This window comes from Tachyglossus aculeatus, chromosome 7 (assembly GCF_015852505.1).
Source record: "Tachyglossus aculeatus isolate mTacAcu1 chromosome 7, mTacAcu1.pri, whole genome shotgun sequence".
Lineage (NCBI taxonomy): Eukaryota > Metazoa > Chordata > Mammalia > Monotremata > Tachyglossidae > Tachyglossus > Tachyglossus aculeatus.
The window spans coordinates 20,140,070-20,156,236 of NC_052072.1; the positions used below are offsets into that span (position 1 = coordinate 20,140,070).

Genomic DNA, 16,167 nt, shown 5'->3' on the forward strand with positions numbered 1-16,167 from the left:
CGCTTACTATGTGCAGAGCACTGTACTAAGCGCTTGGGAAGTACAAATTGGCAACATATGTGCCATATGTGCCCTTGGGCACGTCATTTGACTTCTCTGGGCCTCAGTTTCCTCATCTGTAAAATGTGGATTAAGACTGAGTCCCATGTAGGACAGAGACTTTGTCCAACCCGATTATCTTGCATCTACCCCAGCACTTAGTACAGTGCCTGGCACAAAGGAAGTGCTTAACACAATAATTATTATTAATAATAAATGAGAAGCAGCATGGCTTAATGGATCAGAAGGACCTGGTTCTAATCCTGCCTCTTCCTCTAGTCTGCCATGTGACCTTGGTCAAATCACTTCATTTCTCTGTACCTCAGTTTCCTCACCTAGAAAATGAGGATTAGGACTGTGAGCCCTATATGGGACAGGGACTGTGTCCAACCCAATTACCTTGCATCTAAACCCGTGCTTTGTATGGTGCTTGGCACATCGTAAGCGCTTAACAAATACCACAATCATCATCATCTTTATGATCAATACTAATAATAATAATGATAATTCGGACACAGTCCCTGGTCCACAGGGGACTACCAATCGGAGATAAGGGGCAAAAAGCCAGGGACTAAAGAAGGAGAGACCCCGACGGAATAAAGATGGAAAAATAACAGAATCAGTCGATGGTACTTAGAGACTTGGCTTACGTAGCCCATTTCTTACGGGGCGCCTTCTCAACCCACCTTGCTCCATCTTGGCGGGAGGAGCCCAGAGCTGACTCCACTGAACACAGACGAGGAGGCCGCAGCAGGGGGATCAAGCACTTAGTACAGTGCTCTGCACACAGTAAGCGCTCAATAAATACGATTGATGATGATGATGATCTATCCACCAGACTAGGCTGCTGCTCCATATTCTCAAATAATTAACTGTGTAAATGCTCGTACAATATGAGGTAACTCACCGAATATCCACTGTTCGCCAAGTGCCTTACTTGAGTTCTACTGATTCTAGAATTTTTGGTGTGATTTAAGATGCTGACTAAGCTCCTAGTACACTTGGTATCCTTGGGTGTACTTGCATTTTGTGTGTGTTCCCAGAATGTTGCATGTGTGCTAGATTGCTCTGGGTACGGTCAGACTGGCCTGTGCTTGAAAATTTTCCCCACACATTCCCGAATATTCTACGCGTGACAGAATACCCTGTGAATGTGCTAAAATACCAAGTGATAGCAATAGGTAGGATACTTGATAGCACAGAGAGAACATTTTCTGTTGCCCAGATGCTTGATTGTAATTAGGAAAAAAAAATCGATCCTCTGTTTCTTTGGTTTTATTTTCTAAGATAAAAAAAATTATACAATTAAAAATACTCTGCATGGTTCTCCTGGTAATATTTAAAAATGATTGAGTGACTCTATACATATCTCCTGATTAATATTGTTAATGTTCGATACAGTGCCATTTATATGCTTTGATTAATTGGTTAGAATGTCTGTGCATAATAAGTAGCGTCGCAAGAAAAATGCCTCGATTCTCCAGTGTTATGGATTCTTCACCAAAATAGGTTCTCGCTTTGTCAGAATTCCCTGGAAATCAATGGTGTCCGTTCACTGTTAATATGGCAAGGGGCAACGTCATAGAGAGTCAGACCTTCTATATTGGCCTCCACGTGTAAGGAAATTTTCTGAAACAGGAAAAAGAATTACAAATGGATGTTAGCTTTCTACGTGCGCTCCTGTAAAGTGTTTAGGCACCCCGGGGACGCTAAGTCAATATTAACGATTTGATGAAACGCTCTGTACAGTGCGCTGCCCAGAGCAGGAGCTCAGTAAATGCTAAGGTTGATGAAGATGAAGCAGATTTCTGCTCTGTCCCCTCCTTCCCCTCTAGTACCCAAACACGCCAGAAAGAGCTGAACCCTGACGTAATAGGGGGAGTTTGCAAGGCAAGCTCTAAAAAAAGAGTTTGGTTTTTCTAGGACAGTGAGATGGCAGGGCTGGAAGGTTAGACTCCTGGCCCAACCCGACATTTCACACCACAAGGCAACTTGGCATTCAGAACTCAAGGATGTCACCAGCCCACCATTATCAGCTTACATTCCCTTAAGAAGTCACGACAATAAAACTGGCCCCTTTTAATCCCCACTCCACTTCAGGGCTCTGGCTCGATGGATGAATGATCCTGGAGCCGGCCCATTTCAGTGCATTTCAATACTGGACATGGTGAAGAATTAGGGCGTGGGGGCCATTTCCCCATTAGCTGGGACTATCTTTGGTCCCTGGGGTCAGTCACTCCTGCTCTAGTGGCTATCGCCGACCTCTCGCCCACATCCTTGCCCATAATAATAATAATAATAATAATAATAATAATAATAATAAGCGCTTTCTATGTGCAAAGCACTGTTCTAAGCACTGGGGAGGTTACAAGGTGATTAGGTTGTCCCACGGGGGGCTTACAGTCTTAATCTCCATTTTATGGATAAGGTAACTGAGGCCCAGAGAAGTTAAGTGACTTGCCTAAAGTCACACAGCTGACAATTGGCAGAGCCGGAACTTGAACCCATGACCTCTGACTCCAAAGCCCATGCTCTTTCTACTGAGCCACGAGTTGGCAACATATAGAGACGGTCCCTACCCAACAACGAGCTCACAGTCTAGCCCTGGCTCCACCACTGATCCACTCTGTGACCTTGGGCAAGTCACTTCACTACTCTGTCTCAGTTACCTCATCTATAAAATGGGGATTAAGACTGTGAACCCCATGAGGGACAACCTGATGACCTTGTACCCCAGCACTTAGAACAGTGCTTAACACACAGTAAGTGCTTAATAAATGCCATCATTATTATTAGAGGAACAGCATAGCTCAATGGAAAGAGCATGGGCTTTGGAGTCGGAGGTCATGGGTTCAAATCCCAGCTCCACCAATTGTCAGCTGTGTGACTTTGGGCAAGTTACTTTACTTCTCTGTGCCTCAGTTCCCTCATCTGGAAAATGGGGGTTAAGACTGTGAGCCCCATGTGGGACAACCTGATCAACCTGTAACCTCTCCAGCGCTTAGAACAGTGCTTTGCACATAGTAAGTGCTTAATAAATGCCATCATTATTATTATTATTATTACTCTGTATCTCAGTTACCTCATCTGTAAAATGGGAATGAAGAGTATGAGCCCTAAGTGGGGCATGGACTGTGTTCAACCTGATTAGTTTGTATCAACCCCCGCACTTAGTACAAGATGTTTTGTTGATGATGATGATGATTATGGTACTTGTTAAGTGCTTATTGTGTGCTCAGCACAGTTCTAAACGCTCGGGTAGATACAGTCAAACAGGTTGGACACAGTCCCTATCCCACCTGGGGCTCACAGTCTTAATCCCCATTTTACAGATGAGGTAGCTGAGGCCCAGTGAAGTGACTTGTCCAAGGTCACACAGCAAACATGTGGCAGAGCTGGGATTAGAACCCAGACCCTTCCAACTCCCAGGCCTGGGCTCTAGCCACTAAGCCTCGTAAGCGCTTAACAAATATCATACATAAAAGTCAGGATCCCTGGCTTATTGCAGACTATTCAGTTTTAAACCCTGGCAATCTTGGTGTTGAAAAGTCTGGGATGGGAATTTCCATTTTCATCCCTAATGGAAGTGGCAGGCAATCGGGACTGTATCAGATTCCCACCTGTATATTCTCTTGCAAATTTTAGTACAGCGCTCAGCACACAATAAGCGCTCACAATTGTTACTGTTACTATGACTACTGAGAAAAGAACATTTGCAGCTCAGCAGTCCAGGGAACAGCAATCCAGAGAAATAAGTAAACTTCAGTAAGATCTCACTAAGGAGAAGCAGTGTGGCCTGGAAGTTGGAAGGACCTGGGTTCTAATCCCGGCTCTGCCACTTGTCTTCCGTTGTGACCTTGGGCAAGTCACTTCACTGGTCCGTGCCTTAGTTACCTCATCTGGAAAATGGGGATTAAGACTGTGAGCCCCAGTGGGACATGGACTGTGTCCAACCTACTTACCCTATATCTACCCCAGAGCTTAGAACAGTGCCAGGCACATAGTAAGCACTTTGCAAGCCCCTTTAAAAAAAAACCAAAAACCAAAAAACTAATAATTCAGATGAAGGCTAGGAGGGGGAGAATGAAAAGGATTCTTGGCTGAATTGGTGAATAATTCCCCATTATACCTTCCTGGCTTCTTGACTAGTCTGTCTTTCTCTGACTTTGAAACTTTATAATAATAATAATAATAACGATGGCATTTGTTAAGCGCTTACTATTTGCAAAGCACTGTTCTAAGTGCTGGGGAGGATATCAGTGAAGTAGCACAAATTCTCAATTAATGAGTCCTGAATTAACAAATTTTTACTGCCTGCAGACTCCAGATACATTACTATAGTTACCATTCCTGAATGAGTGAAATACAGGAATTTTAAGCCACACTTGGGTCTCATACTATTTTGCAACATAGCCTTCTATACAGCGGAAAGTATGTTACGGACTCATGCTTTTAGGGTTTGGCACAGTGTGGGTACCCAGTAAATATAAAAGAGCATTCCTGATGAAAGAAGTGATCTTCTGTGCCAGACAAATGACATCACAACTGCAAATACAATCCCGCATTCACAGAAATATCGGCTGAATGGCCGTGATTATCAAACCTACAGAACTCTGTCCAGAGATCTGGGGAAAGAGACAGGGCCTGCAGTGAAACATTTAGCTACTAATAGACCAACCCAGCCTCTGTCCGAGCGAGGGAGGGGATTTCCATCCCTATCCATTGGAGGGGCAACTCCTTCCCACTCAATGTTTTCCTCCACTGACCTCTCGCCCACAACCTTCCTCTGGCCTGGAACACCCTCCCTCCTCAAATCCAACAGACAATAACTCTCCCAAGCTTCAAAGCCTTACTGAAGACACATCTCCTCCAAGACGCCTTCCCTGACTAAGCCCTCTTTTCCTTTACTTCAACTCCCTTCTGCGTCACTTTGACTCGCTCCCTTTATTCATCCCCTCTCCCAGCCCCACAGCACTTGGGTACATGTCTGTAATTATTTATATTAATGTCTATCTCCCCCTCTGGATCGTAAACTCGCTGTGGGCAGGGAATGTCGTCTGCTGTATTATTATACTGTATTCCCCCAAGCACTTAGTACAGTGCTCTGTACATAGTGAGAGCTCAATAAATATGATTGACTGACTGATTGATTTGGTCAGGTGACCTTCACTGTCCTGCTTCCTTCTGCAGCCAAACCACCCATCCTCCTGTCACTTCCTCGGGAGTGGTGCTACTCACTGGTCAATGCCGCTTGCTCCACCATCCCTGCTAATCCCCCTGCTGTGTGACCTTGGGCAAGTCACTACACTTCTCTGGGCCTCAGTTACCTCATCTGTAAAATGGGGATTGAGACCAGTGAGCCCCACGTGGGACAGGGACTGCGCCCAACACGATTTGCTTTTATCCACCCCAGAACTAAGTACAGTGCCTGGCACATAGTAAGTGCTTAACAAATACCACCATCATTATTATTATTAGTAGTAATAATAATAAATAATATTATAAATAAATAATAAATAAATAATAATAAAAGTCCCCTTTTAGACTGTGAGCCCACTGTTGGGTAGGGACTGTCTCTATATGTTGCCAATTTGTACTTCCCAAGCGCTTAGTACAGTGCTCTGCACACAGTAAGCGCTCAATAAATATGATTGATTGATTGATAGTAGTATTAATAAGCACTGGGCTGAGCTCAGCCCCTAGACCTTTCCCGGCTGGCCGGCCTGCCTCCCCCTGCCTTTCTTCCTGTTTGGGGGGTCGTTCATTCATTCATTCATTCAATCAATAATATTTATTGAGCGCTTACTGTGTGCAAAGCACTGTTCTATGCGCGTGGAAAGTACAGTTCGTCAATAACGAGAGACAATCCTTGCCCACACCAGGCTTACAGTCTAGAAGGGGTCTTCCATTGATCACTCCCTCCCCGCTCTCTCCGGATGCCTTCCTCCATCTTGCCTCACCTCTCACCTTCCATCCACTTACCTGTGGCCAATCCAAGTCTGAGGGGCCAAATTGGGAGGCTGTCAAACAATCCAAAGGCTCCAAAGCAATCCCCAACAAGTGACTACTTCTTACATAAACCCGAATTGCGATATACGTCATATACATAAGAAGCAGTGTGGCCTAGTGGATAGAGCACAGTCCTGGGAGTTGGGAGTACCAGGGTTCTAATCCCGGCTCTGCCACTTGTCCGCTGTGTGAACTTGAGCCAGTCACTTCACTTCCCTGTGCCTCAGTTCCCTCATTTGAAAAATGGGGATTACGACCGTGAACCCTATGTGGAACAGGGACTATGTCCAACCCGATTATCCTGTATCTAGCCCAGTTCTTAGAACAGTACCTGCACGTAGTAAGCACTTAACAGATACCATTATTATAATTATTATATGGGTCTCATTCCGAAGGCTGAAAAGCATCTGAGACTCTAGCGGCGGGCCTAATGAAAAAAAGGCACCTACCTCAACCCTTCCTATATTATCTGGCTCCCTCAGGTTAGATTTTAAGAACTCTGTCTTTCTTGTGATTCCTTTAGGAGGACGGTACAATAATAATAATGGTACTTGTTAAGTGCTTACTATGTGCCAAGCACTGTTCAAAGCATTGGGGTAGATACAAATTAATCAGGTTGGACACAGCCCCTGTCCCACATGGGGCTCACACTCTTAACCCCCATTTTACAGATGAGGTAACGGAGGCCCAGAGAAGTTAGATGAGTTGCCCAAGGTCACACATCAGACAAGCGGTGGAGTTGGAATTAGAACCCGTGACCTTCTGACTCCCGAGCCCATGCTCTATCCAGTGAGCTGGCCCTCCCCTGCTGCCATCAACAGTTTTTCAGAGCCCCCCAAGTTCCAATGTGGGGGAGCAGAATTCCTGAGAAATTGGATAAATTCCTCATAATTAGTGGTCTCATAATCATGCTTAGACCCAGAGCGTTTCTTGTACAAAACTCTCTGCAAGGAGTATAGTTTGTATGTGCAAACTGGGCATGGCTAACAAGGACTAAACAATGAAGCTATTTGAGAAGTTCCCTTTTTGAACAATGTCTCATTGAAAGGATCTATGTAAACTTCAGGAAAAACCAGCAGCACGTGAATGGACGGTCCCCTACAAAGGGGAGGAAGAATTGGGATTGGCTTTGCTGAAGGCCACAGAGATTTTAGCATGAGTAATCAGTCTTACCTGAAAATCTCGAATATAAGTCAGGAAAAAACTAAAGAAGGAAAAGGACATGGACCATTCTGCTGCAGTGGTGATCATGTGAAGCACATAGCCCTGGAGTTTAAAACAATGGAGTGAGATTGTTTTTCGAGACAAAATGGCCGATCTTTACATTCTGAGAGAATGGATAACATTCCGAGTAACCATTTCTGCTTTCGGGAAAACCAACTATTCACTTGGAGTCGATGTCTATGTCGCCAAGTGGAAGGAGGCGAGTTCAAACTTTTCAGAAAGGGATCAGCCGCTGTGGACTTGACTCTTCATTTGGGGGAAAAAACTCTCCAAGTACAGACATCTGTCCTTCCTGAACCCGGAAAAGAGTTGAGAGGTGCTCTGGGGAGGGTTAGAATGAGGATCAGGCTGAGGGTTAGAGATGAAGTTAGAGTTGAGTAGGCAGGTTATATATTTATATATATCACATATATATAGATATATAGGTATATATTTTTTTGCTGAAAATCAGAACATCGAGATTCCATCCCATGCTCGCACACTCCTTTCCTCTTGGTCACCCTGTTAGGGGCTTGGGGACTGTGAGAAGGTGGGGTTCAGATTTCACAACATTCTGGGATGACTATACAAAAATAAATAAATAAATGGCTGGATCTTGAGAAATCTAAACCGAGTTGCTTCTGAGCAGGCTCCAGTCCGGTCAAAGAAGTCCACTCACTTAAAATGAGCAATTTACCTATGATAGTTTACTCTCCCAAGCGCTTAGTACAGTGCTCTGCACACAGTACCCACTCAATAAATTGACTAACAGTTAGAAGTTGATGCAAGGTTGGGCAGACCAGTTTAGTCAGAGAGTCCCCAGTTCCAGGATATTTCATATTTTCCTAAAACCGCCCAGGCAGGCCTTCACAATTCTAAGACTGATCTGACTAAATCGGAACACATAGTTGACCTGTTTCTGCACTTGGATTGGTGACCTCTGGACCTTTGATATTCACCCCACCTCCAACCTCCCTGCACTTACGAATATAACTTTAAATGATATATTATCAATTGCTTATTTATTTATATTAATGTCTGTCTCCTCCTTCAGACTGTAAGCTTATTAGGGGCAGGGGATGTGTCTGCTAATTCTGTTGTACTGTACTCTCCCAAGTGCTTAGTTCAATGCTCTGAACATAGGAAGTGCTCACTAAATACCACTGATGGATTGATTGATCCTAAAGTTAGGGCTGGGACTAGATTAAAAGCTGGGGTTTTGTTCAGATAAAACAACAGAGGGGTAGGAGGGTATTTAAATTCATTCAATCGTATTTATTGAGCACTTACTGTGTGCAGGGCACTGGACTAAGTGCTTGGAAAGTAGAATTCGGCAACAGATACAGACAAATTGGGGTAAGTGAATCAGTTTGGTCAATTCTTGATATATGCAGTGTGGCTCAATGGAAAGAGCCTAGGCTTGGGAGTCAGAGGTCATGGGTTCAAATCCCGGCTCCACCAATTGAAAGCTGTGTGACTCTGGGCAAGTCACTTCACTTCTCTGGGCCCTAGTGACCTCATCTGTAAAATGGGGATGAAGACTGTGAGCCCCATGTGGGACAATCTGATCACCTTGTATCTTCCCCAGCACTTAGAATAGTACTTTACACATAGTAAGCACTTCACAAATGCCATCATCACTATTATTATTATATAGAATATTTGGCATTTAGTGATTGAATGTGTGAATCTATGACTCTCGGACACTTAAATTTCGATGTTATCCATTTCAGGTATGTGACTGAGTTCAGGGTCGATTCTTGGGGGATAATCACCATGACATCGTAAAATGGTTTGTGAAGAAAAATAATCATCCCCCAACTATTCCCCCTTTTCTCTCGTCTTTTCTGAGGGAACTGCAGGCTCGCGAATCTGCATGTCTTCTAAAAACGTGTTTTTTCTAAGTGCCAGAACTGCTGCTCTAAGTCCCCCGACCGGCTGTGAGAATCCTATCAGAGGAAGCATCTCCATTCCTGATTTGCCTTACAGCGTTGCGCTGTTCTGGCCTCTGAAATGGACACACGTGCATAGCTATGCTGAGGAGACATGCCTAGCCATGCTGAGGAGGTGGATTGGCGGGAGGATAGTGGAGGGATTGGCAGAAGTAGGAGCTCAGAAGACAGCAGCCCCTGAGTCTCCAATCCCACTGCAGAACAGAGGGTGATAGGGCACGTAGCAGCAGCGAAAGGGAAAGGAGGCAGAAGTTGCTCTTCCCATGAACCACCTTCTCTCCACCCAAACGTCCCCTATTCGTTCATTCATTCACTCATATTTATTGCATGCTTACTGTGTGCAGAGCACTGTACTAAGCACTTGGGAAAGTACAATGCAACAATAAACATGACATTCCTTGCACACAACAAGCTTACAGTCTTTGAGCTGGGGTGAGAGATATCAATACAAATAAATTACAGATATGTACACAAGTGCTTGCCTTCCCTCCTTCCCTTCCCCACAGCACCTGTATATATGTTTGTACGTATTTATTACTCTATTTATTTATTTTACTTGTACATATTTATTCTATTTATTTTATTTTGTTAATACGTTTTGTTTTGTTCTCTGTCTCCCCCTTCTAGACTGTGAGCCCACTGTTGGGTAGGGACCGTCTCTGTATGTTGCCAACTTGTACTTCCCAAGCACTTAGTACAGTGCTCTGCACACAGTAAGCGCTCAATAAATACAACTGAATGGAAAGCGCTGTGGGGCTGGGAGAGGGGAAGAGCAAAGGGAGCAAGTCAGGGCGACAGAGAAGGGAGTGGGAGATGAGGAAAAGTGGGGCCTAGTCTGGGAAGGCCTCTTAGAGGAGATGGACCTTCAATTAGGCACAATAAGGTAATTGTCTGTCGGATTTGAGGAGGGTGGGCATTCTAGGCCAGAGGCAGGACATGGGCTTGGGGTCGGTGGTGAGACAGGCAAGATGGAGGCACAGTGAAAAGGTTAGCAGCAGAGGAGCGAAGTGTGTGGGCTGGGTTGTAGAAGGAGAGAAACAAGGTGAGGTAGGAGCAGGAAAGGCAATGAAGTGTTTTAAAGTGAATAGCAAGGAGTTCTTGATTGTTACAGAAGTGGATGGGCAACCAAGTTTTGAGGAAGGGAGGGTGACATGTCCTGAACGTTTCTGTAGAAAAATGATCCTGGCAGCATTACACCCAGTCAGGAAACAGAGGTGGCAGAAGCAAAGGAAGGCTACAAGGGGCTAGCGGGGCAGAGCCCTGGGCACAAAGCCCAGAATCTCTCATTTGGTCACATCTGGTGGGATGCAAATACGAGCACTTACTTGGTCCTGAGGGTTCCAATGCAGCTTCTGTACTAGATCTGGGCCAAAATGGCCACTGTACAAAATGGACGAGCATGTCAGCACTGGAAAGAAACAAGTCAAGGAACGGTCATGGCCTTATGGGAAGAGCATGGAACTGGGAGTCCGGAGACCCAGGTTTGAGTTCCAGTTCTGCCGCTGGTCTACCATATGACTGTGGGCATATCAGTAATCTCTCTGGGGCCTTGGTTTCCTCCTCTGTGAAATAGGGAGAGAGACAGACTGTAAGCCCCATGTGGGACAGGGACTGGAAGACAACGGTCCAATCCCAGATCTGCCAACTGTTTGCTGTGTGACCTTGGGTAAGTCACTTTGCTTCTATGGGCCTCAGTTTCCTCATCTGTAAAATGGAGATAAAGACTGTGAGCCCCATGGGGCACAGGGACTGTGTCCAGCCTGAAAAACCTGTATCTACCCCAGCACTTAGAACAGTGCTTGACACATAATAAATGCTTAATAAATTTTCAGTGCTGTTGTTGTCTAGGCTAGCTCAGGGGAGAGATTCTCTTGCTCCTGACCATGGTAATCTCTTGGCGATTTGCACTGTCAACTAGGCACCTGGTGCTGGGGAAATCCCAGGAAGACCAACAACCGTCTCTCCTTGGCATCCCAAGACTGCGCTCCCTTTCTCTCTGCTGTCTTGTTTCCTTTGGATTTCAAAGCAAAGGATACTGCTAAACGCACTCACTCCGCACCAGATCACCACGATCAGCCTGATCCAGAAGATGTGTCGGCCGTGAATTTTCGGTTGCATTTTATAGGACAAGATCGTTTGTGTGAAGATGTAGAGGGTTCCCAGGCCAAACGTCAGCACCGCGCCCACAATGTGCACAAGGAAGAGTGTCGTTTTCTAGGGGTGAAGAAAAGGCAGAGAAGTTTGTAGACCTTCCACAACGGATTAGACATAAACAACCTGGCCACCCGTGGATCTTATCCTGGGGAAAGGCCTGAGGGAAATGTCAAAATTGTTCAAGGCCCCCCAAGGGAGTGGGATTGGTACTGCTTTGCTTCCGTGACTAAAGGCTTCTGGGAATACAGTGACTGGGCTGTGGTATAATAATAATAATAATAATCATAATGGCATTTTATTAAGCACTTACTATGTGCAAAACACTGTTCTAAACACTGGGGAGGTTACAAGATGATCAGGTTGTCCCATGTGGGGCTCACAGTCTTAATACCCATTTTCCAGATGAGGTAACTGAGGCCCAGAGAAGTTAAGTGACTTGCCCAAAGTCACACAGCTGACAATTGGCAGAGCCGGAATTTGAACTCATGACCTCTGACTCCAAAGCCCATGCTCTTTCCACTGAGCCACGCTGCTTCTTGTGGCTCCATGGGCAGCCAATGTGGGTTGCCAGGAATGGGAATGTACCATCGACCCTGAAGTTCGTGGTGGGCAGGGAATGTGTCTTCTTACTTTTGTACTCTCCCAAGCACTTAGTACAGTGTTCTGCACACTGTAAGCGTTCAATAAATATGATTGACTGACTGAATGAATGAAAGTTCGTTGGTCCTCCCATTACCCCTGGATTGCCCCAGGATTCAGGTTGGGTCCAGGGAGACTTGGGGGTTCCTCAGGCCACAACAATACAGGAGAGTTCTTTCCGACTCCTGCAGAGAACCTCTTGAGCCAGGGTTGCCTCATGCCCATCTGTCAACAGACAGTCCCATATGTTTGTGTGCATTTATTACTCTATTTTATTTGTACATATTTATTCTATTTATTTTATTTTGTAAATATGTTTTGTTTTGTTCTCTGTCTCCCCCTTCTAGACTGTGAGCCCACTGTTGGGTAGGGACCGTCTCTATATGTTGCCAACTTGTACTTCCCAAGCGCTTAGTACAGTGCTCTGCACACAGTAAGCGCTCAATAAATACAATTGATTGATTGATTGATTGATTGGGGCTACTATAAACCCTCTCTGGGTCGCAGTTGCCAACTCCGGGCTGTGGCTGCTGCTTGCTCCAGTCTGTAGCCACTCAGCCCAATTTCAGGCCCAACTCAAAACCTCCGGTGCTGAGAACCTGGCCGCCTGAAGAGTCCAAGAGGCAAGTTTCTTGGTTTAGACTTTCTTACTCCACACCCTCCCTTTCACAGTCAGTGGGGGCGTGAAGCGACAATTGGGCTGCTGGATTTTTCAGAGTCAATCAATCAATATCGTATTTATTGAGCACTTACTGTGTGCAGAGCACTGTACTAAGCGCTTGGGAAGTACAAGTTGGCAACATATAGAGACAGTCCCTACCCAACAGTGGGCTCACAGTCTAGAAGGGGGAGACAGAGAACAAAACCAAACATATTAACAAAATGAAATAAATACAATAGATATGTACAAGTAAAATAAATAAATAAATAGAGTAATAAAAATGTACAAACATATATACATATATACAGGTGCTGTGGGGAAGGGAAGGAGGTAAGACTGGGAAGATGGAGAGGGGGGCAAGGGGGAGAGGAAGGAGGGGGCTCAGCCTGGGAAGGTTGTGATCATTCAGTAACACTGTTCCTTTGGGCTGTTCTGTTCTCGTCCAAATTTTCTCAATCCAAGTTCTGACACGATTCCGCTGTCACCAAGGCAAAAATCAAAGACTATTTCTACAGCGGCAGAGTCGAGAGCATTGTTTTCAAACAATGCACCAAGTTAGACTCTAACCTCATTGTGCGGCAGGGAATGTATCCACCGACTCTGTTGTATTGTACTTTCCCAAGCACTTAGTACAGTGCTCTGCATATGGTAAGCACTCAAAAAATACCATTGTTGATGATGATGATGAAGTCCTGCTCGGACACTGAAAAGGAAGGATTTTTAAATGGCAAAGATTTTCCGATGTAGAAGCCACCAGTGCTGCCCAAATGATTTTTTTGTTCCTTCCTGCCTCAATATATTTATAGTCAATCAACCACTGAATTATTTATTCTGATTCACTCAGATATTTTATTCTGGCATATTTCGTTTGGCATGTACTTTAATCTTTTTTTCCTTCCTCCTCTTCCTTTTCTCTATAAGTGATTAATGTTTTTCTGTCTGCCTCTTCCACTGGACTGTAAGCTCATTGTGGGCAGGGAATGTCTGTTTACTGTTATAGTGTACATTCCCAAGTGCTCGGTACAGTGCTTTGTGCACAGTAAGCACTCAATAAATACCATTGATGATGGTGATGAAGTCCTGCTTCGTGTACACTGAAATGGAAGGATTTTTAAATGGCGAAGATTTTCCATTGTAGAAACCACCAGTACTGCTTAAATGGTTTTTTTTTTTGTTGCTGAAAATTACAATATATTTATAGTTAATCATTTCCTCAGTGCTAGAGTAAATATGCCAGAATAAAATATTTATTGAGCGCTTACTGTGTGCAGAGCACTGGACTTAGCACTTGGGAAGTACAAATCGGCAACATATAGAGATGGTCCCTACCCAACAACGGGCTCACAGTCTAGAAGGGGGAGACAGACAACAATACAAAACAAGTAGGCAGGTGTCGATACCATCGGAATAAATAGAATTATAGCTAGATGCACATCATTAATAAAATAAATAGAGTAATAAATCTGTATAAATATACACAAGTGCTGCGGGGAGGGCAGGGGGAGGGAGGGGATTAAAGCAATAGAATTAAAGATATATACACAAGGAAGAGGGTGGATGGGTATTGGGTGAGGAAGATATGGCGACAGGGCCAATCCAATCAATCAATCGTATTTATTGAGCACTTACTGTGTGCAGAGCACTGTACTAAGCGCTTGGGAAGTACAAGTTGGCAACATATAGAGACAGTCCCTACCCAACAGTGGGCTCACAGTCTAAAATCCAGTGGCTCCCGTGTCACTAGATTCTAGGGTAGGAGTGACAGTATTGATTAAATACATCTGAAGGGCAGAGTGCAGTATTAAGCACTGACAGTTGCCTCCATGACAAGAAGGGAGTTGGGGGAACTGCGAGTTTAAGGCAAGATTTAAGTCTAGAACATACGGTGAAGCCAATAGGCATGGGAGTCAACGAGGGAAGGGAGTCATTGTTGCCGAGCAGAAGAGAGCGCAAAGTTCAATTCATTCTCACTGAATGAATTCTCTGGTCACTCCTGAGGTGTGAACTCGGGCAAATCACTTCTCTGTGTCTCAGTTCCCTCACCTGTAAAATGGGGATGAAGACTGTGAGCCCCTCGTGGGACCGGGACTGTGTCCAACCTGATTAGCTTGTATCTACCCCAGTGCTTAGACCAGAGCCTGGCACATAGTAAGTGCTTAATAAATTGTTATTAGTTTAAATAGGGGCTGCCCAGACAGGCAGGCCGCTCTCAGCCTCCCAGTAAGATTGGGCAAGAGAAACCGCTCTGGCCGACTATCACACTGAAGTTATGAGGGAACCAACCCATCATCATCATCATCAATCGTATTTATTGAGCACTTACTATGTGCAGAGCACTGTACTAAGCGCTTAGTACATCAACGCATCAATAGCGTTGCCTAGGAACAGAGCAATAAGGGCCGAATAAATCTTCACTGATGACGATAAAATTATTGTGGAGGAAACCAGCTGCCACTCTACACTCCCCCAAAGCCCCTGCCTTCTTTGTTTTCTCTTCCAGCTGCTTGTTGCTGTATCACTGGTGAATTAATTAATTAATTAATGTTGGTATTTGTTAAGTGCTTACTATTTATTTATTTTACTTGTACATACCTATTCTATTTATTTTATTTTGTTAGTCTGTTTGGTTTTGTTCTCTGTCTCCCCCTTTTAGACTGTGAGCCCACTGTTGGGTAGGGACTGTCTCTATATGTTGCCAACTTGTACTTCCCAAGCGCTTAGTACAGTGCTCTGCACACAGTAAGCGCTCAATAAATACGATTGATGATGATGATGATGTTGCCGAGCGCTGGGGGAGATACAAGGTCATCAGGTGGTCCCACGTGGGGCTCACAGTCTTCATCCCCATTTTATAGAGGTAACTGAGGCACGGAGAAGTGAAGTGACTTGCCCAAAGTCACATAGCTGATAAGTGGCGGAGCTGGGATTAGAACCCACAACTTCTGACTGGGCTCTATCTACTAAGCCACGCTGCTTCTCCATAATGGTATTTGTTAAACGCTTACTATGGGCCAAGCACTGTTCTAAGCGCTCATTCAGTCATATTTATTGAATGCTTGCTGTGTGCAGAGCACTGTACTGAGTGCTTGGGAGAGTAGCAATAAAGAGGCCCATTCCCTGCCCACAACAAGGTTACAGTCTCCTTACCAGCGTCCTGAAGTCGGGTCATGAAGCTCTTTAGAAGATGGAAGGCAGGAGGCCCTCAGACTTTGAACGGAGAGAATTGGAAACAGCGGAGCCGCGCAGAAAAGAGTTGCCAAATCTCTCACTGTTGTTTCGGAATGGATGCAAATTGGGTAAGATCCAAACTGACCTGAGCTTTTAAAGAACCGCACGATTAATTACGGCTGCCACCGGTTGTACAACAGAGGCAGGAGTCCCCTCATATTGAAGCAGCCCGGCCTAGAGGCAAGAGCCCGGGCTTGGGAGTCAGAGGATGTGGGTTCTAATCCCAGCTCTGCCACTTGTCTGCCGTGTGACCTTCACTTCACTTCTCTGTGCCTCAGTTAC

The 16,167-nt window shown here is 44.9% G+C and overlaps 1 protein-coding gene across 3 annotated transcripts in view; it reads right to left on the reverse strand.

Moving 5' to 3' along the window:
- Nucleotides 1-1,296: 1,296 nt before the first annotated feature.
- The window catches only part of DRAM2 (DNA damage regulated autophagy modulator 2), a 54,351-nt gene continuing 39,480 nt past the window's right edge, over nucleotides 1,297-16,167 (reverse strand). For 2 of the 3 annotated variants that reach the window (XM_038749008.1, XM_038749010.1), the window contains 4 exons: nucleotides 11,240-11,417; nucleotides 10,529-10,611; nucleotides 7,222-7,314; nucleotides 1,297-1,668 (listed from right to left, as the gene is read on the reverse strand). In XM_038749008.1, coding sequence (XP_038604936.1) covers nucleotides 1,561-1,668; nucleotides 7,222-7,314; nucleotides 10,529-10,611; nucleotides 11,240-11,417 — 462 coding nt within the window. In that variant the 3' untranslated portion in view covers nucleotides 1,297-1,560. The remainder of the gene's footprint in view (nucleotides 1,669-7,221; nucleotides 7,315-10,528; nucleotides 10,612-11,239; nucleotides 11,418-16,167) is intronic. The other variant, XM_038749009.1, reaches the window with a different exon arrangement.